The 22,679-nt window shown below is 38.4% G+C and overlaps 1 protein-coding gene across 2 annotated transcripts; it reads left to right on the top strand.

The window, feature by feature from the left end:
- Positions 1-913: 913 nt before the first annotated feature.
- On the top strand, positions 914-21,745 carry LOC139975467 (remodeling and spacing factor 1-like). 2 transcript variants are annotated; one of them, XM_071983466.1, is made up of 13 exons: positions 914-1,090; positions 3,334-3,425; positions 3,957-4,052; positions 4,329-4,457; positions 5,103-5,179; positions 6,385-7,865; positions 8,761-8,972; positions 10,585-10,689; positions 12,486-12,626; positions 13,124-13,364; positions 13,603-13,804; positions 15,024-15,271; positions 16,497-21,745. In XM_071983466.1, exons 1-13 carry the CDS (start codon positions 955-957, stop codon positions 17,393-17,395), a joined length of 4,059 nt encoding a protein of 1,352 aa, XP_071839567.1. In that variant the 5' UTR covers positions 914-954; the 3' UTR covers positions 17,396-21,745. The 2 variants fall into 2 exon arrangements, with proteins under 2 accessions (XP_071839567.1, XP_071839566.1); XM_071983465.1 differs by having other exon boundaries at positions 8,755-8,972.
- The last annotated feature ends 934 nt before the right edge of the window (positions 21,746-22,679 follow it).

Raw genomic sequence — 22,679 nt, 5'->3', positions numbered from 1 at the left:
CATAAACGTAACGGAAATCTGTTGTTCCGTGTTTACAATGTTTACGGATGCGTAATCACATCGTAAACGCGTTGTTCCAAAATGTACGGGTTTCCGATGTTTAAGGTGACCGTAAGCAAGACGTAAACATCCAAGGACTGTGCTTACGATAACTTAAATGCGTGTCTTTTTCCCGTGATTTGGGGATTCCCCCCCCCCCCCCCCACATGTCATCTTCGGCCCGAGCCCCAATTGTCCCTTTCATTTGACATATTCTCTTACAACGCCCTATCATGGGCGTTCGCTAAGACGGTGAAGTGTGCACCCCCCCCCCCTCTTCCACCACTTCTCCCGGGCCCACACGGAAAATAAAATAAGTCAATTAAAACTGCTTTCTCGTTAAAATTAGGTTACCCGTTCAGTTTTGACCGCCGTTAGCAGGTTATTTCTTTTTGTTATTAATAAACCGGTTAACTATTCTATGGAGAGTTAACCGGTTATAGAAAACCCAATGTATTCACCCCCCCCTTCCACCCCTTCCCCTTCTTGTCCACGTACACCGTCGATCACAAACCAAGCTTATATTTATTAATTAATTGAATAACACTCGGCTGTTGTGACTGTCAAGCGCTTTCGGGTCCCGAACTTTTCTCCAAAGAGTAACACCATGGAAGTCGGCTATACACTGAGACCTTTTGTAATAAAGAGACGCTTCAGAACTTTTAAGTGTGAATTTGATTTCAGAAAAATCAACGCTGCAAAGAAAGTTTTTATTCATAGATTTAATTTAAAAATTACTTATAAATACCTTTAATTATTTTCAATGTAATTAAATAATTACGGGATGGTTCTATGCTCATTTTACAATTAAAGAATGGCTTTGAGTATTTACAAAGCACATGTCTTATATTCTTTCTGGCTATTTTTACATTTAGATATGAAAATGCCTTGTGCAGGTTGTAAACAAGGAGCACAATGGCTACTTTGTCAGTAAGAAACCACCCAAATTTTGCTGTCATTTGCTCGTTCTTAGATAGGTATGGCGAGCAACTTCGTCTTCCAGATCTCACAATCCCTGAGCTCGAGGAGGTTTTAGAGGATACAAAGTCAGGTATAACCGCATTGAATTTAGGCTTAGTCCCCGCATAACAAAAGCTTTTCACCATATGTACTAGCATATTAATAACAGGGCTACCCTAGCACATCATTAACGAAGTGGTTAGCCTAACGTATCGCTTGTTCCTTTGTAAGTTAAAATTTACAGCTTAGGCTCTAACAGAACTAGTAGTAGTTACACCATAATATAGGTCATTTGGCATTGAATGTTACTGACCGGTTGCACTACAATGCCTGTAAATGGTCAAGCTTTGATTACTCGTACGTTGAGGCTATTGAACCTCCCACAGTCTGATTGCAGAGCTTAACTTTGGCCAGATCTAAATTTTTAGAACACTTACTAAACTCAATGAGTGTTAGGCCTAATAAAGTTGTGCTTGAAAGTTTTAGTAGGCTTCCACACCAAACTCCAATGTCAGTGCCAGTAGAGTTGATTTAAACACCTAAAGTTACTGAATGAAAATGTTATTCAGGATGGCAGCAGGGTTCTAACACATTGCTTATTCATTGAAAACACATTTGATAGTACCATCACTATACTGCTATTGTTTGCAGGCCAACAGTCAAGCACATGTATCATACAATCTACTCGCCAAAATCCAATGTCAGTGCCAGTAGAGTTGATTTAAACCAAATGCAAATTCACTCGCCACTATTAAGGCTATGTTTAAATATCCATGCTTGTGGTATAGTACAAAACTACAACATCAATACTCTCTATAAACTAAGGTTATGCAGATTCATGGTGCTATGTAATGCACATTGGAAAATAACATTTCAGTGCCTTATGAACTTATAACTTTTTTCCTCAAAAGGACATTAATAAAACGATGTAATAGATGTCGCAGAATCATTTATATGCAACTAGGTCTATTTTGTCTCAAACAATTGCAAAGAACATCTGCAAATATACCTACGAAGACAGGGTGGCTTCTGTAACATTAGGGCTTCTGTAGTACTAGGCATGTACCAGCTAGGTGTCTGTGCGTGAGCCTGTTCAGTACCTTACTGCAACTTTGAGCCGCTACTCGATTAGCAACTTCGTACATTTTCCGGATTATTTATTCTTGTCTTTTCTAACTGCAAAAAATGTCATTGATTCTCCACTACACTGCCAAAATCAAAGCGATCTTTTACGCAATGAAAATCTAAGGTTGACAAAGCATCCATCTTCCCATTGAAGCCTGTGTTGAGTGAAAACTTTGCAAAAAATCATGGTTGCAAATGAAAGCAAAACTTGGCTCAAAACTCCTTAAATTTTTGTATATTTTTCAAATTACAACTGATGGCATGTAGTTAATGCCTCAAGAAATAATTAAGGAGGTGTTTAGCCACCTTAAGTGCAGGGTGCGTAGGTATAACGATATACCAGGCATACCTGGTCTTTCATTCATACCCATGCCGACAGTATTGAAATCAGTCATAAACAAATATAATGAAAATACCAGGTATATCCGAAACAAACCTTGAATACCCGATAAAAATAGTAGCCAATTAAAATCCTGACCCAGATAATACATGTGAATTCGAGGAACTTTCTATGGTAGTAATGTGGTAGTATTTAAGGGCTCTGACTTTGTAAGTTCAGATGAAGATTTCCACATGTTTATTGTTAGTAGTTTACTTGTGTCACTAGTACTATACTCAACTTTTTAGATGTTGCCTGTGCATAACCAAGCTGTCATGATAATGATGATCAACAAACTTTTTTAATTGGTTTAAAAATGAATATATGAACGCAACAAGTTTATGAATCCTTTTAAAACACATGTCCTTCGTAAGCTCAACCTATTCCCTGTGATAAATGGTAATATTAGATATCAAATGATGTTTTCACTGTTTGTTGAAAATTCTTCGCACAAGAAAAGTTTCTGCATATAATGTATGTGCAGATAGCGAACCATTTTAAATGTTTAATTTCCATTGACATTGAACATTGACAAAAATCAGTTTACAACTTAAAACTTGCTTCAAATTCGCCAAGGTACTGCTTTTATCATACCATGAAATGTTTGCAACGATAATCTTGTTAGTATTGGGGTTTGACAAATCCAAGAGTCACTCGCAAATGTCGAGGGTAGTCCATTTTCTGTTCGCCAAATCTAAAATTCAAACTGTAGCCTAGATTCTATTTAGATGAGGACCGGAAATTGCTAGCATTATGGAGTTGCGAGCTGATGGCCATCCTAGGGTCACATTGAATCGGTTACTCCCTGTATCATACTTTTTTCTTTACAGTTGGTCATGGTCTCAAGGAATTAATCATCACATTAATGAAAAGAGTTGTGAATTCAATTAAACCAGATAGATGGGAGAAACACCTCATCAAGGTAAGCTTACCTATTAAGACATGATGAAGTTAGGTAAGTTTGTGGGGAAAACTTTTAGGTTCCTTGCTGGAAGCAAAGGAACCAATAGATGCAGTCAGGTTGGCATTTGTATGTGTGTATGTGTGTGCCTCTGTGACACTTGCTTGGGTCTTTGATAACTCAAACAACGGAGTGGTGGATATTTGTCGTACTTGCTACTAAGTGTGCTACTATAGTGGAGAACATAGCATCTATATCAAATTTAAGGCTACAGTAGCAATGTGATCTGTTCGAAAAATCTTATGTGTACCTTCCTTCCCTTTTTGTGAAAAAGGTAGCAAGATGAAGTAATGGTGTGTGAGTCAAGCAGATGTACACAACACGGAATAATGTAGTGTTCAATTCTGTACTCTTGTACAGCAAGTTGCCCATTTGGCATAGAATTTTGCAATGGGATACCGGATAAATTGCATTATTAGTTATTGTTGTGCTGTGTGTGTAATAATCTACGCATTTTTCATAAATTTAAATGAATTTGTTTCTCTTTCGTAGCTCATTGATAACTACCACTCACCAGTCGATGCTTGGGAACTTCAGTCTTTGGGCTTCAGTCTTTGTAAACTTGAGACGAAACTGAGCATATTGAAGGTGAGTAGTGCCATATCAAAGATAATCCCCTTTTCCCTAAATCCAGTCGTCTCTATGGTTAATCTCTTTGCAAGGAGCACAATGAATATACAATTCAGTACTTAAGACAAAAGAACAAACTGTTGAAAAAGCCTTTGTTACTATGCTGTCACATTTCATTAAATTTTAATACTCATTTTGGCATTACCTCTAGTAATCATGTTGCAAATTAGCATTGATTATTATATTTTACTGTAGTATTAAGTTTTCTCTTCCCTTAACAATCTCTGTTTACAGTACCTGTGCGAGACCCAATTTGATGACAACCCAAAATTCAAGAATCTAGTCAACAAGGAGATCCCAGACGAACAAAAGTTAAAGCCAATAGGCCGAGATAAAAGCGGATTAGTGTACTGGTTTCAGAAGGTAGGAACCTTGACCTTGTCGAGTAGCATGTCACTTAAGAAATGAAATTTTTCCATGTGTCAGTCTGACTTGTCAAGCAGATATCATTTTTTGTGGCTATTTAATAAGAAACCTTTAAGAGATTGCTATCTTTCAACGATTTAGCAGTGATTTCTACCACTGATCAATAGATCTATGAAGACCATTCTTATGAAAGGTTTTGAAATTAATTGCTAACCTTTCAAAACTTGGATTCCGTTTTTTCTTTAACATTGTTTTTTTTCTGGCAGCAAAAAATGTGAAACTGCAGAATCTGGTAGCCGTACATCCTAGACCTTTGTTAATAGTTGTACTAAGGTCCCCCAGCCCCCCCCCCTTTTTCTGATGTTGCCCTAGATTCGTTGAAGGTATTGAACTGATTCATTATTAATGTTTAGGTGTAAATCATGGTACAAAGTTAAATTCCAAAGTACAGTTTTTCACATTTTATATGAAATTGACACCAATACCATTAATATATTGCAGTTTCCCCTTGAACTGATTCTTTATAGTCATTGAAACCTGTTCTTCGAGTACATTCCCTTCCTAATTCCCCCGAGACAACATTTTGTCAAAGGAGGTGCATTTGTTTCACATTTATGTGTCAAGTTTGATCCTTTTTTACAGGATCATGACTGTAACATTCGAATCTATAGGGAAGAACAGGATGACAATGATGAGAGCACATGGCAGAGGGTCGGAAGGTCAGTGCATATGTAGAAGATTCATTATTCCATGCATTATGATGTAGTCTTTGTCTGAATTATAACATAACAAGTGTTCAAACGATTATTCCAAAACAGAAAATACCGATTAGCGATTTTTTTTTTCGTAATCGGGCCGATGCCGATTATTTGATAAAGAGAAAATATCCTGTTTATACAAAATCGGCAATAAAGTATGTGATAGAAACAATTATTGTTGTGCTTTTCCTCCGTTTCCCCTTTCTTTCATTGTTCTTAATGTGAAAAAAGGGCTCGTATGTATCCTTTTGTATGTACCAAATCACCTCTGGGGTTTCGCGGAAAGAAAAATATATAGATTTTTTACAAACTTCCAAAAATACGAAAATATGACATCCTACCAAGTAAGCACTGTCCTAAGCGAATGGCCTATCCACTTCGATGTGTATGCCACGTGTTAATGGCTTAAAATGTGCTAAGACTAGTTTACTCAAAATATCCATCTCAAAAAGTATCTGAGACAAGCCATCCATATTCAATCTTTACCAAAGTGTAAATTTTAATTCCATAGTTCTTACATTCCAGCATTAATTTGGACTAATTTTCATAATTATTCGGTTTATGAACAAATAGAAATGTTACAAACTTGAAGTGTAACAGAGATGGTTGAGAGATGGTATGTTACTGGCACGTCACAGGTCTATAATCAATGAATAAAGATACCTTGTGTAGCAAATTGGTTACACAATTGTAAAGAGGTATAGCAGTTTTTGTGCACAGAGCCATAGAATTATCAGTAATTGAAGTCAAACAAAATTCATAAAACATTAACTTTTTCATAAAATTTTATATTATAAAAGTATATTATTTGTTCATTGCTTGTTTATTGATACAGCACACAAATTGAAAGTTTGGTTAGCAATTAGCATGTTAATGTACCCTCAACTTGATGTTCTTGAAAAATTTGTTCAGTCCTGTTTGCTGTTGCCAAACACTTTCATTAACTTGCCACAAACCTACATTTGCATACCCGAGTGATAAATATGTAATGTGAATGTGAGTTCCATGTCATGCTCCAAAAAGTCATATGCACCTAACTTTGCATCAAGTTCTGCAACTTGAACAACCCAAAATCTGATTTCCATAATTGAAAGCGCAGAAATGATAACCTTTTGCAACTGCAGTTTCCACCCAGAAGCTAAAATTTCTTTCTTTTTTTCTTACAGGAACAGGGAAGATCTTGCCAATTTAATCTCAGAATTAAAAGTTTCACAAGGTATGCTATTTAACCCTGATTCTCTTGAGAGTTCCCGATCGGCAACCCCTGTTTTGACCAACGGTGAAGCGAAACATGGTGTGGTCAAGCAAGAAGCAACAGATGGTAAAGTCGACAGTGAGAGCAGTAGTTTAGTGAAAAGCGAGGATATCGCTGATACGAGACAGCATCAGACAGAACCAGGCATTCTAAGTGCAGGAACGGTGAAACTCGAGGATATTAAAATCGAAGTAGAAAAACCTTTAAGCGGGAAATATGAACATGATAAAAACAGTATTCAAAGTGAAGAGAAATCTTCATTGCAACAGAATGAATGTAAAGAAGAGGATAAAAGCATACCTCAAGAGAAGGAAAAGAAAACTTTGAAAGATGTTGACAGTACTAGCACCGGGGAGGCGGAAACGCCCCCACAGGATGACAAACCAGAGGTTAAGTCCGATCAGTCGATGGAAACAAAAAGTCATAGTAAAGTGGCAAACATCTCAGGAGAAGATCACGGAAAGGTGACTGTAAAGTCCGAGGAGGGGTCTGCCGTTCAAAGAGAAGAGAACTCTGACAGCGATGGATTAGTCATCGACGAAAAGGAGGGGAAGACAGGTGATCGAGAGGAACAGGAAATAAAGGAAGAGGCTTCAACTGACGATGATCTTAATAACAAAAGTGCATTAGAAAATCAGGGGCGGAGCAAAGACCAAAAAGAGCAGCTTGACGACAAATGCACAGAACAGAAAGTTTTGGCAGATGAAATTAGGACAGAAGAGAAGGAAGTTGTAGATGGAGGAAAATCAAAGGAAAAGGAAAGTGAAGGCAAAAAAGTAGAAAGACACAGAGACAGTAAGGATAACAAAGGAAACATTGAAGGCGGAAAGGATGACCGAAAGGAAAGTGACAGGGTATCCAAAGAAAGTGGTGAAGAGAGGAACGAAGAACCAGGAAAAGCAGAAACAGAGGACCGAGAAACACATTCAACAGACGACAGAACAGAAGCCGGTAAGGGAGGAGAAGAGAAGGAAACTGAAGAGAGACCTGAAAATGTTTCAGAAGAGCCAGATTCAACGCCAAAGGAGACAGAAAAGTCGACACCAGTCGACGAAGCGAGTGAAAACAAGGAAACGTTACAAGTGGAGGTGGCAGCGAAGGATGTAAGAAAGAAGGACAAGAGAGGAGTGAGGAGGAAAGCTGTGGAGACGGTAGAGGGAGATGGGAAGGAGGTCCGTTGGTCGCGGAGGCTACGGGAAAGAAAACCGCCTCCGCCTCCTCCTACTAAAGAGGAACCGGTGGTGGAGGAAACACCAAAGAAGAAACAGAAAATGGGGAAGAAGGACGATGTCAAAGTAGGCAAACACAGCGGGAGGAAAAAGAAGAAACGGGAGGAGAGTGACAAAGAGGAAGAGGAAAAAGAAGAAGAGGAAAAAGAAGAAGAGGAAATAGGTAAGACTGACATAGTTTGCCTGAAGATTTGAAATTTGTTTTTTTCCTCAAGATTAGATGCTTCTGAACAGAAGTATGATTAGAAACACTTGTGTTTCAAAGAAGATTGATTTTCTATATTTGTGGTGGCTATCCCACAGGCCAAATGCTGTGTAGGAGGAAGCACTAATACTGTATGGTACCCTTATTGATAGTGACTTAAAGCTAAACTGTTTGGTCTTATTACACTATTTGAACGTGTGCATTAGCTTTAACAAGTAAAAAAAAGGCATCTACTGGTTTGTTTAGTCTTCAGCTTTGTTGCCTATAACAATTTGTATACTCAGTCCTGCACAGTCACTATGTAGCACGAGTACATATCTGAGAGGGAGTACAAGTAAATTAAGGTGACCATACTTCAGAAAAATCCAGAGACATGATAATGATGTCCACCCACTCCCACCTCCCCCTCCACTCCCCATGTTGACATCAAGGGTTGTGGTTGTGTGTGTGACCCAAAGTTGGTTTGTGAAAATTCTGGTGGTTCACAGGATTTTTGCTTAATTTTACAGTATTCTGATCTTGCTGAATCAGTTATTGTTTTATTTTTAACATCAAGTGAGGTCCATTGTCAGCTAGCCTCTCCTCATGCATTCTGGGCTTTTATTCTGAGAGATGGTAGGTTGGGGGGGGGGGGTCTGGTAGGTCGTGAATGTTCCTCATGGAAACATCATGTGTCATGGGCCTGAAAATTTGTGCAGCGAAGGTTTAAAGATAGGGTGGGATTTTGAGAGCCTCTCAGTGTTTTAGTGGTTCTGTGGCCGAAGTTAAGAATGTCAACTTAGTCTAGAACGGAAAATATTTGGAATTTGAAAATTCAAAACAATCTGGTTCTCTCACTGTTTCCAAGAATCAGACGAGATTGAAGAAAAGGACAACTCATCGGATGAAGATTTCACCTTAAAAAAGGCGACCACCAAGAATAGCTCAAACGAAGTAGCAGCACCTGTCCAGAAAGCCAGGACGGCTACGAGTAAGAAAAAGTCCAAGTCACATAGTAAGAAGATGGAACCTGAACTAAGCGACGAACCTTGTATCAAATGCGGAAACTACAATCATCCTCACCAAGTGAGTATATTTCTCCATAATGTGGTGCTTTTTGCATAATTTAACTGCCAATTTTCTCATTTTTTCAGACATGCTTAAGTATCCTCTAAGAACAAGATGTCAGTTGGATCCAGTGAAGATATTTTTACCATTTTAAGACCACATGAACGTTAAACTTGGGAATTTTAAGTTTGTGATTCAAGTTGAACTTTTGTTGACCAAAAGAATTCTGCATTTTATTGTAGTACTAATCAATCACATGTATACATGAAATTCAGAAAACCTAATTTTTTTTTTAGTATAGTTTTATTGCTTGTTTATGCTGTTTGATATAACTGAAGATGATGCATGAGATTGCTATGGGATTTTACTGTTGTGTGGTATCATCACTGATTCGATCATATTTCAGAATCAAAGTAACCTCTCTCCTGACAAAATCGTACATTGCTTTCTGAGCGCATTGTGTACAGTCGGTTCCATTGGTGTGACAGAATATGTTAGGTACTGGAGGACAGTGTGGTCTAGTGAAACGGTGTATTGAACACCGATGAAATGAAACATCATTGACAGGTAGTTAGACCGTGCTAGTCTCAACTCATTCTTCATAATGTTATACTCCACTTTTAAGAGGATCCAATATTCTCAAAGGCAGTGTAAACCACCTTAAGGTTTGATAAATGAATTGAAGAATGCACACTTGAGAGAAGTTGTTTTCCTCTTCTTGAAATTGGATGATGTTGGATGCAGTTCTGTCATCAAACTGCAAGAATTCAAGGAGCTTCATATCTGACAAGAGAAAGAATCTTGAGGCCATCCAGGTTGTTCAAAATGAACTCAAAACTTTTAGTTACTTGTTTCATTTATAAGAGAATTTCGTCAGTCTAAGCAGTTAACATATTTTGTAGAAGGCGTCAGCAAGTCCATTTAATTGACCAGGTTTTGTACAAAGTGTCTATTGTTTTAAGGACAACACATTCATCTAGCAAAGTCATATTTCATGGCATTTAAGTGAAGACTGTCATAAAAAGCCTGCCTTGTCTCTTTAAGAGCCAAGTAACTATCAGTGTCAACATAAGGTGACACTTATAGCATTGTTAAGCTAAAAATTTAGCTTAGTCTAATTGGTTTTTGGTTTCGATGATAATCATAACCTTTGCATTCATGATGGCTTATGTGTGTATGTTTGTGTGTGTGTGTGAGTGCGTTTGTGACGCCCAGCTTGTAAACACGATATCTCAAGAAGAGAAGGTCAGACCAATTTCATATTTGGTGTGTAGAAGTACCACATTAAGTACAAGAAGCCTATTGTTTGCGGTGGATGTGAAAGGTCATTTGGGGTCACCAGGGGTCAAATTGTGAAAACCCAGTAATCATTATACCTCAATACTGGAAGCTTCAGCCGACCTCTTATTTAGTGTGTAGAAGTACCACATTGAGTTAAAGAAGCCTATTGTTTTTGGTGGAGGTCAAAGGTTATTTGGGTCATCGTGAAACTTGTAAACATGTACACCTCACTATACATTACCTCAGATTCATGAAGAAAACTGCTCATGTTACATCATCGAAACCACAATACATTTTTGCATTCTGGATGTCTGTATGTTTTATTGTTATTATTTGTTTCATTTCACAGATCTTACTCTGTGATTCCTGTGATGCGGGATATCACACTGCTTGCCTCCGTCCTCCTCTCATGTACGTTCCCGATGGAGAATGGTTCTGTCCAGCATGCGAACACGTAAGTATAACATGCTACGTCGTCATACATAAAGATATCTTATCATTATCAAGAGGGAATGGTTTTCAGAATTTGCAACTTCAGCATGATTCTACTTAACATTGATGATTAGCCAATTAAATGTCATGATCCTTTTGTATTTGAATGCAATTTGTGTTGTTCAGTGGATGTAACAAGTCTGACCTCCCTATTGTCATCTGCATTTTTAAAGGCATTGAAGACTAACCCCAAACCGCGTGCCACCATCTGAAAAAGTTAACTTTCCGTTGCTTGCAAGTGACGTTTTGTTTGTGTCACTACAAAATGCAGACAGTACAGTAATGAACCGTGATACCTTGTTATCTTTAGCTGGACCTGAGATGTTCATCGCTGTATTGTTTGTACACTGTGCTGTGGGTATTGACCGCAGCTGTATGTACTGACTGTACACTAGTGTCTTAAGCTGTGTGTGTGTATTTTCTGGGATTGATGGTGGTGTCTAAAACTTCTGTTACACCTCATTCGAAACTAGGTCAGTTTACCGGCATTAGACGTTTCTTTTTGCGCGAGTCTTCACACCCTTTAAGTCCCCAGTGAGTTATGCATAGCAGGGAATAAATAAACTTGTGTGCAAACTTCAAATCTCATGTAGCAGTTTTGATGGCTCTAAAGTTGGTCTCATAAAACTACTATGGTTTCCTGTGTGCATGATTACCTATACATAATTGGACCAATCTGGCGATTTGCAATGCAATACTGGAGATGTATTAATTCCTGCATAGTAAATTGTGATGACAGGCTTTCAAAAATCACAGACTCTGAAAGACGAGGTAATGATAACATGGTATTTGGTATGTAATGTGTAATAGTATATTATGTAGAATACAGACTACATTAAACTTTACAGAATACAATATATTATAATAAAGTACATAACCAGCCATTTCAATACAAGATGGCACAGTGCATTACAATACGATACGATTAAAAAAAAATACAATACAGCAACAATACAATCAAAATACAATGAAAAGACAATACAAACGCAATACAATAAAAAAGAGCATGCAATACATGAAAGTGCAATACAAAGAAAAATACAGGAAATATATATATTATTAACAGTAATAACCACAGGAATGTCTTTTTGTAACTAATGCAGATAAGAAGTAAACAATCAACTGGTATAATAGATGGAATTGGTGAATCATAACTGAAGTGAAGTATCAGTGATCAATGGCATCTTCTACTTCATTTCACATATTTTTCAATTATACTTAGATTTTTCACTTATTTGGCACAGAGAAAGATAGTCATTAGTCTCACTTTTTCCTTATAGATATTAAAATTGTTATGTTACATATTTTGTAGAAGAGAGAGACTCTATTGCTTTTTTTGGTCTACTTGATTAAACAGTGAATTTCAATAACTGCTCTAAGTTTGAATTGACATAAGAGTAGCCATTTCCATAGGATCTAGAACAGTGCTTCTTAACCTGGGGTGCACTGCATGTCACCCCCTAGGGGTGCGACGGCAGTCCTCCTACGGGGGTGCAATGCAATATGCATAGACAAACAAATTTATTGAAGGGCAAGTTCAATAGTGTTCCTCCACAGCTGGTAAGGGAGGTGGGGGGGGGGGCTTCAAAAGTTTTGTCAGTTGATTAGTGCAAATTAGTGGAAAAAGTTATGAAACACCGACCTAGAATAAGCCAAGAAAATCACGATATCAGGAAAACAGATTAATATATCAAATTCACAGCATTGCACATTTACAATTTGGAAGCTGTCTTATTCATGTACTATCTTATACATCAGGTGACTCTCTTAAAGAGGTTAGAAGAAACCCTGGAAGTTGTAGACGGGGAGCTTAAAGTCATGGAACAAAAGAACCGCAAGAAGCAGATCAAGTTTAAATGGCTGCTGACTGAAGTTTGTCCTGCTAACATTCTTCCTGTGGTAAGGTGGAGGAATTTTGACTGTGTATGATTTACTTTCAATCATTAGGTCCCCGGTTCGAGTCACTCCAAGATTAATGTATGTCGTCTAGTTACAGACTTGTTGACAATTGATAATTCATAATCATGGACGTTAAATATGAATGTAAGAGACTGACTTAGGTCAGCTGGCAGCTTTGATAAGCCAATGAGGCTTCTTTGCAAGTTCCTGCTGGCAGGAGGATCTAAAATACATACAAATACATACATACTTATGAAAGAGATTGAGAGGAAAAAAATTGCAAAGACACAGATAGGGAACAGATGCTTTCGTAGGCCTGCATCTGCATCATTCCGTAACATAACGTATGTTATATAACCACAGGAAAGTGTTTTGTGACTAATAAGTTAACAATCAACCAGTAGAATAGATGGAATTGGTGAATCGTCAACGATATTTTGGTTGACTCCTAAGCAATTATTTTAGGATTCTTGTTTTTTGCATTGTTCATCCTTTAGGAATCTTTGGTACTGGTGACCAAGAGAATAGAGAAAGCAGAGCAACCGGAGCGACAGAGACACGAGAGAACGAGGCCGAAGCCGAAGAAAGCCGCGAGGTCATACGTCGAAGAGCCAGACGAGATCGAATACATTCAGAGACGATCGGGGAGAAACAGAAAGCAAATCAACTACAAATTTGAAGAATTTGACACGGCTATCAACTCAGCCATCTCAGAAGAGGTGGAAGAGAAGAAGAAAGGTCAGTGATGTGTTGTAACATCTTCACACTGATTCAAAACTAAGCGATTTTTGAAATGAAAGTCAGAAATAACGTTAATCGCACCTTTGTACTCTATGTTCTTTTCGACAGTGACAGTCCATCAGAAGCAGACTCCACCTAAAGTTCCTGTTAGTCGACACATACCAAATTTAATGTATACATTGAATATTATATCATATATTTAATAAATTTTCTATTCTGTTTTTGTACTTGACAGCCATAGCCCAGGGTGCTCATGTAGTCTACGGCCAAAGTAGAGGTAAGGATATGTCTACCATAGAGGCTGCCCACTGGGAGGAGCAGGAGATGAAGGAAAAAGAGAGGAACGCTAGAAAGAAGAGGAAGAAGCTGCTGAGTAATCTGGATGACAGCAGCGAAGAAGAAGAAGAGGATGAGAGTGATGAATTTAAGATCAAGGAGTGAGTTCTCTTCGTCTTGGACAAAAGATGCATTCACGGATAATTAGAAGCTATCGTGCTTCTTTTGTAGCATGGACACGTAATAAGTAGCTGGTTTAGTATCCCAGAATGTTATAATGCAAATATGGCCAAATATGGGAAGATGTATAACAGTTTTTCCAACCAGAGCCTTTTGATTTTTCTAGTGTTTTATTGAAATCCAAGTCATATAAGTCTCCAAATTGCTTTTGAATACATGGAGGGCATAGGTGGAAGGCATGCCCCAATGAAAGCATGCTTGAGATGTAGTCAATTCTAGTAGGCTACACACATGTCCCTAAGATATGAATCAAGAAACAAAACACAAAATTTTAATATGAAGGATTCAAAGTAGCAGGGGTAATTAATGTTGGATGACCAATTTCTGGAATCCCTCCTTCATTTCTCCATAGTATTGTTTTGTTTGAGTTATCAGGATAGTATGCTGACGTCTTATGACGAGTGGTGAATTTTGCTATTCCCTGCAATGTACAGTTGTCTTTTGTTGTTGTACACAACAGAAGATTGGAGGAGGCACACTGATACCCTGTCCGGTGCCTGTCCAAAATTCTTAGCAAGGATTCCAATAGACTGTCTAGTCTCTTCATGCATGTAGAATATCCTGGTATATTCTAATAACAATGGTTGCAGAAATCACGTATTCAGACCTTCAGTCAAAATATGATAGTCCTCATATTCACTGGGAACATAGGAACTTCCCGGTGTTGTTGGGAACACATATGATCAATACACATGCTACGGATCAAACCTGTGCACATTGCAACCAGTAGTAAAGTACAACTTGAGATTCTCAATCGATCTCAGTACGTACTGATCATCATTGTTATTTACTGATGATGCATAGCTAAAAAGTTGATTGTGAAAGTTGAGGGTGGCTTCTCTATTAAGAACAGATATTTTGGCTGAGAATTATGGATTGTCATTACTATAATGCAAGCTGACTAAATTTCTTCAAGTGGATTCAACAGCAGTAAAATGACTGCAAATTTGGGATGATCATTTCAGTAAGGAATGGATAGCTCGGTCTCGGTAGAGTGCAGGACTTGGAATCCTGCGGTCACCGATTCTGATCCAATATTTCCATGGTCGTCATTTCACTGACGATCCTCACAGGATCGATGATCCTTGCATCACAAACCAACACAAAAATTGAAACATGCCTGTTTCTTTCTCATGACAGTGAGAGTGGTTCAGAAGATGATTTTCTGGCAGAAGATGAAGAGGCCTCTCCAACAGAAGAAGAGGAGGAGGAAGAAGAAGAATTTTCTGGCAAAAGTGACAGTGGTTCAGAGTACGGCAGAAAGAGAAAGAAGGGTTCAAAGAAGAGGAAAGCCAGAGGCAGGAGGAGAGACAAAGGACCAGTCAGAAGAAGCTCCAGACACTTAGGGAAAGAGAGAAAGTTGTATCTGGACACCAGTAGTAGTAGTGGTAAGTAAATGGAGGGTGAAAGAATATGGGGGGAGGGGGTGTATGGAGGGAACATGAGGGATGGAGGAAGAGAGATGAATCATAAGAAAGCTCATCAGTATTTGACCAAGATATGCTGTTAAAGCAGCATTTTGTGTTTTGTCGCCGTTTTCCACTTTTGACAAGTCCGTCGAGTTTTTACATATATCAATCACAAGTCAGCAAACTAAGATATTAGCCAAGTTTTTTCCCTGCCAAAAGCGTTAATTGGCAAGTAATTAAGGACATTTGCAGATAATGAGAAAATTGTCGCCCGACAAATTACACATTTGATATTAATCGCATAAAGTTCCCCCAACCCACTAGTTTGAATTCAACCAGTCAGAGATGCAGGTTTAGTTATGAGCCGTTGCTAGAAATAGATTCAAAACGTCAAGTTTGTAACTTGGTACAACCAGCGAGCTGGACTGTAACAGCTCCCTGGTACAACTGCCATAGACAATCTACACAAATCAAGCATGGTGTTGGTGTTGTATTACGTATTGGCCATTGACGTTCGTAGCTTTTAAATATTCATATTATGGGCGAGGTTTATTTGCATCCCAACGGAAAATATCTTTAATAAAAAAATAGGTTGTAAATTTTTTCGACTTTTATGCCACCATTTGAAGTAAGATTTGAATAGATAAGCTAGTTATGTATGTCGTTATGGCATCGTGGAATCAGTGAGGTTGAGAAAAACCATAGAAAAGGACGCAAAATGCTGCTTTAAGGCCAAAATGGTCATTTATAGTGACACTGTGGATACCCCCTTGTTCAGAGCATATTCCTTATATCAAACACTAGAAAAAGTTAATAACCTTCAAATCTTGATAATACATTGAAGTGACCGATCCTCTAGAAATGGTATAGTAAAAAAATGTAGGTATGGAAACAATCAATAATTTGATTGCAGAAGATCCTTATTATTATTTTTTTCTCATTTTGAAGGGCATGGGGGGGGGTGGGGGTGCAGGTGAACTTTAAATCTTGTAAAATAAAAGGAGTTGCAATGTTGAAGTTGTCAAATTTGAGGTAACTAGCAGCCTTAGTTCCTAGTGTAGGTTTTGTAGTATATCATTTGGTTGTGGAGGGAGGGGTAGGGGATAGAGGAATGGATAATCCAGAAATTTGCCTTTTCTGGTTATTTTTTAGTCGCAATATAAGTTCATGCAATCTTTCCACGCTTGCCTTATCTTTGCAACAGAGAGTGATGAAGGTCGACCGAGAGATGCATGGCGTATGAATCCTATCATCACAGCAAGGAGGCAGATCGTCAATTCAGAGGATGAATCTGATCGAAAACGCAAGAGAGTGGACCAAAGCTCCTCAGAGTCGGGTGGTGATCCAAGTTTCGGCAAAGGCAGGAAGAACGGTAGCCATCACAGGAGTAGATCCGTTTCGCCAGACGAACATCGAGAGAAGAAGAAAAAGAAGAAGAAACAGAAACGGAAAGAGGAATCGACTTCAACAGAGGACGAAGAAGATGGCTTCGTCCAACCGAAACGGAAATTCCGCATCGACAGCGACGACTCCGGCGACAGCGAAGGTGGAGGGAAATCGGAGGAGATTGTCGGAGGAGGGAGCGAAGGGACCGCGAGTAAGAAGCAGGAGGGATCGGAAACCGAAACCACGAAAGTGACCAAAAAACTACGCGGAATGCACACGAGGGTAGACTATCGGAAGATGGCCGACGGAAGCAGCAGCGAGGATGGAGCAGGAGGGAAGAGCGGAGACAGTGAGATGGAAGAAGGGAAGAGAAAAGATGCTTTGAGTGTTGATCCCATCTCTGGAGACGAAGACGACGATGAGTGGGAAGGGGCGGAACGCAAAGTGGAAAAATCCGAGAAAATAGAAGAAATGGACGTCGCAGAGAAGGTCAGAGCGGGTGCCAAATTAAATCAAAACAATTCCGCCTTGGTTAATGACGATGATGGCTTACCGCCAATCACAGATCTAGAAGATTTGAAAGAGAACAGCTCCCTACAAAGCCAAAAAGTGGAAGCGGTCGCCCTGGCGACGGTAAAGACAGACAGGAAATCTGCAGAAGATGATGATGAGCTCGAAGGTGTGACCGACATATTTGATTACCTCAGTAAAGATTGATTCTTGCCAGAAGTACTGAAAATGACAAAAAATGGGGGGGTGAATAATGGGGAAAGAGGTGGTTGGGAGGTGGGGTAGTGCTGAGTGGGCAGTCTCCACTAGTAAGTTTGTGAACAATGAGGATGTAAAGTTGCATGGGTTGACCAGTTGGGCACCCTAGGGCTGAAGTATTCAAGCTCGTCCCCCACCCCCCCTCCCTTAACAGCCTGTCCTCCCATAATATTCCAGTCAAGATGACTTCCATGAACATTCTGAAATGTCAGTTGTAATTTTTTTTTTGTTCTGTCAGAGAAGGCCAACAGTTACAACGACTTATGTTTTCAAAATAAGAAGCATCCAAATGGTCATATGATGTCATATTTTTTCTTTCTTTATCAAAGTCTAGAGATAATTGCAAATTTGCCTGGAATAGTATTATCTTAACTGAAACTGTTACAGTCTTCTCACCACGATTTAATGCTAGCCAAGACTGGTATTATTATTGTTTGGGCCATTGAATTCTAAACACGGCGACTTTTGAAACCTTTACACAGAAGTATCCAGTTGTTCATATTTGTGAAGTATGCCAAGAGTACCCCCCCATCCCTCCCCTCCTTGGGGCAGAGGAATTGGTCTTAAAGCTTCAATATGCAGATGTACATTAATATGCGATATTGATCCAGTAGTTGTGTGGCAGAAAAAAGCTATTTTTGAAACTTGAACTAATCATATAAAAGACACATTACATAATATTTAACAGATCATTTCTATTTGTTGTTTGCTAAAAATGCCATTACATCAGTTACCTTCTGGCCAAAGTAAATTGGAAGCTAGAGGTGGATTATCTTCTGGTCTGTATTGCAGTATTCTCTGAACACAAGAAAATTGTGAGGATATCAGTATGTAAAATCTCCCGCTGTAACAACATTAGGATTAATAAAGTTATGAAACATACCGGCTTGGCACCATTTAAGATTTTCCACATATTAAACTCTCCCTTAGTGTTTGTTGAATTATTTTGAAGCATTTTCATCTCACCCAATCAAGAGGTAATGAGACATGGCCAATTATTTTGCTCTGAGTTTAAGTAGTCAAATTCTGCTGGATTTATCTACATGTGCTGTGAATGGCTTGAAACTTCTAAACAATTTGATTGTTTTTAGATGACTTATGAATAAGGACACAATGTTGGACTGAAGTACCCCTCCTGGGAAAGATTAACTATGACATGGCATTAACAAAATTTCTCTCAGAAATTTATGGGAAAATTTGCTAGACATTTGAAGTCTTATTCATCACCGAAAATAATTAAGCTCACTGTCCTGCCTCAACCTCTAAGAGTAAACAGTTTACACAAGTTTCTTCTCCTTCGTATTGATTAGTGAATTTGCCATCTCTTTACAATGATAATTATGATTGGTCAGTGGTCACCATCTCCCTAACAGAGACACCCTGTGAGGCTGTGACCATTCTAGCAGATTCTGAACGATTCTTTTTTTTTTTAAAGGAAATAATACTTTGCATATATTGTTGCTGTATTAATCTATCATTGTACATTTTCTTGTTTAATATATATGTAGATAGTAGTTATGTGTGTTTTAGGGAAATAGTGACATATTTTTGTATTTTTAATTCTTACAAGAGAAGGGTGCTTTTTGGAAGTTCAGTGACATTTACCTGATATTTTATATTTTCTGCTACATATTTTGCCTCAGTCTCCAAAAACTGCCCAACCCAACTCCTACAAGTTTCATTCATGATATTTGATGGTAGATTTCTCTAATTTTAGTTTGTTTTAAATTTCTGAAGTCAGCTGTTCAAAGGACAGGAAAGGTCAACAAAACAACACTGCGATTTACAAATTCTCTCGAAATCCCTTCCCTGTTGTTTCTCTAGTTGTATCGAATAAACCGGGGAGTGATCACAGATTAGAAAGGTATGCAAGGTACTGCATATTCATAATGGCACCCTGGCATAGAAATTGCTACACAGGTGATCGCCACCACCTTTGGGCTGGACAGCTCAGTTGGTACAAAGGGAGAGCTGTCTTTTAGAATCAGCAAGAGGTGTTTTAAGTATTCGGAAGTGTAGTGTAGCACTAATGCTGCTCAAGTTCTTGTTTGATTGTGATCAAGATAGTTTCATTTGGTTTCACAAAATTTGCCAGCTTGTAAAGTGCCAAGGTAAATCAGACCAAAATTTTTGATTGTCATTTTTAAAACCCAGAAAACAAACCTGGTACCATATTAACCAAAATATCTAACCTTTGTGGAGACCATTTATAATGGTAAAATGTCTGTTTTTGTAAGTTTTGTTTTCTAGTGACGACAGACTATCAGTATTAACCCTTGATTATGCTTGAATATCAAATTCTTTCTAGAATGTCTGTTTGCAAGGTTTTGTTTCCTCTTGATTTAAGGTCATCAGTCTTTTCCCTTAGATATGGGGGAGTATCAAATTCTGGTCACCTTAATATCTTGAAGATACAAGGTGCATATTTCTATGACCCCCAGAGAGCGTTTTAGCTGGAGGAATAATTGTCTTCGAACAACTGTAAAGGTCACAACTTCCAGAAAGGAATATTAAAAGACCTCAGCTCTGTTTAGTATGCTAAATTATGGAGGCAAAACTGTTGACCTATTAAGCACTGTCAAAGACAAATGAAGTTTCTTGATCAAATATATTTTTCCATGTTTTCTGAGTTTGTTTCTTTGCTGATGAAATGCTGAAGTATATTGATTCTTGTTGGGAGAGTAGATGTATTATTACCTGTTGGTCATATTTATTGTGTTCTATATGTAATGTGGGGGTGGGGTGGGTGCAGAAGTATATTGAAGGGTAAAAAATGTTTCTCTGTTGAATCTGCAGAAGCAAACTTTGGCATGAAATTGCCAATTCGTAGCAAATTTCCAGAACATACTGAGTATTTGTATCCAATACTGCAGAAAGGCACCTTAAAGGCATTGAAGACTCGCCCTAAACCGTGTGCCGCGCTCTGAAAAAGCTAACTTTCGGATTCTTGCAAGTGAAGATTTCTGCTTGTCGCTACAAAATGCAGACAGTAATGAAACGTGATACCTTGTTATCTTTAGCTGGACCTGATATGTCCATCGCTGTATCATTTGTACACTGTGCTGTGGGTATTGACCGCAGCTGTATGTACTGATTATACACTAGTTTCTAATTACCGATGGTAGCAAGCTGTGTGCATATTTTCTGGGATCGATGGTGGTGTCTAACACTTCTGTTACACCTCATTCGAAACTAGGTCAGATTACCGGCATTAGACGTTTCCTTTTGCGCGAGTCTTCACACCCTTTAAAGGATGACTTTGGGCACCATATTAATTTCTGATATGTTGTATGACGATTAAAATAAAAATCTTTCAGTGCAGGTCCCATTTCTATAACCATTTTTAAGAATGACCGTTTTAATACATTATATGGAAAGGTTATCCAAGAATGCTCAGTTGTTTTATATGAAGTTACAAGAACATGTTTTAGGTTGAGTTATTAGAATCACAAGACAACTGGATTGACACTAAGGACTGCACTGAGAAGCTAAAGTCATCGTCAATCAATTTAGACTTTAAAAAAAAACATTCCAGGGATCAAGCATATTTTAAATGTGAATGTCTTGAAAACTGGCATACTTATAGTAACAATACAAGCACTAGAATTGTTCCTCTTCCCATGGAATGTAACATTAAGACTAAAACTCTGCCTATGGTCACTGGTTACTGAAATAGTGCATTGGGGATTAATTTGCGTTTTCCATCGTATTTTGACAGACTTGTCTCGCAGGCTATTTAAACTATTTATCACAAGATTATCAATGTTAACTGATATAGATAGCAAACATCCAAATCTCATCACTACGAAACCAAAGGAGAAATTTGACTCTGTTCTTCATAGTAAGCAAAAAAAAATCGTCTTAAATGCTTCATTCGCTGAACCAGGTACTTTCAAGAAGTTAACTGTGGGTTTAAGAAAAGAAAATGAAAGAAAACAACAAAAGTATCTGTGGGGGAAGATATTTCAAATTGTGTCCCACCTAGACAGACTGAAGTTAACAGTCTACTAGTGCAAGTGTCCATGGTTTGAGAGGTTTTGTGACATTGTACAGCTGTATTATAATTCATTGGGTTTTTTTTGTCAAATATTTCATATTTGGTGTCACAGGATCATCTAATGCTCAGTTGCTCAAGTAGCTTAAAAGAAAAGAAAATCTTTTGATAAACATTCACCATCAAAATGTAATCTTGTAAATGGATAAAATCTGAAGAAACTAATTTTTGCAATCACTGTAATGTCATTCAACTTTGTACAAATTGTAAAATATGCAAATACAAAAAGGGATGTCAAAACTTGATACACAGCATCTCAAATGTTATATTTCTATATGAAAGAAAGGATGGTGTGAAAATGGGGAGGGGAGGGATAGACATGGGTGCTATCTATATGGAGCAATTTAAAAGGGTACTTTTAGCCAAATGTGTGCCTGTATGTATGGGTGTATAATATGTATGCATGGGTGTAGCCTATGTATGAGGTATGTGTACATTTTTGTTTATGCATATAAGTGTACCTATGTATGGTAAAATGGTAAATACATGAGGGGGGGGCGGGGTAAGTCATGCAGAGATGACAGGCGATGTCGCACAAGTTCCTGCAAGCAACCCGAAAGTTGGTCAATTTAAGTGCGTATCACTTGGGGAGGGGATTGTGACAATAGGCTTGTGGGTTGGGGGGTAACATTCAATGTGTCACCTGATGCACCACTCCCCCTGTCCTATACCATGAGAGTTTCCTGATTTCAAGGTTTGGAACAGTCAAAATTTGTGGGAGATCGATAGTGGCCAGGAGCTGGGCAGCTTTTTGAGGGTTGGGGAGGGGGGTTGGGGTGAAGTAATTTATCAAGAAATGTTTGTCAACATTGTGCTGTTGAACTATACAGTATGTGAAATAGCTGTAAGGCCAAAATCATAACTAAGTGAAGAAGTATCGTCATGCTCCTATCCACATCAGGGATCTGGACGCTCAGAATCTCATTTATGTCCAAAACAGAACATCCCCAACCCAAATTTGCATCATAGAATTGGGGTTCATGTTCACACTTTTCTTTTCTATTGGAAACTGGTTTGCTCCCTTGGATCTTTAAGGTTTCGAAATCCACCCCTGTGTGTTTCATGTAGGCTTATCGTAGAGATCAGTGTAGCCAGTTGTTCTGTTACATAACCGGTCAAATTTGCGGCCAATATCTTGCAGTCTTTCTTTTCGTAATCTGAAACGAAACTTGATTAGTT

This window comes from Apostichopus japonicus, chromosome 10, assembly GCF_037975245.1.
Source record: "Apostichopus japonicus isolate 1M-3 chromosome 10, ASM3797524v1, whole genome shotgun sequence".
NCBI classification, from domain to species: Eukaryota; Metazoa; Echinodermata; class Holothuroidea; order Aspidochirotida; family Stichopodidae; genus Apostichopus; species Apostichopus japonicus.
The sequence above is the reverse complement of the archived record's forward strand: the minus strand, read 5'-3'. Positions and strand labels throughout refer to the sequence as shown.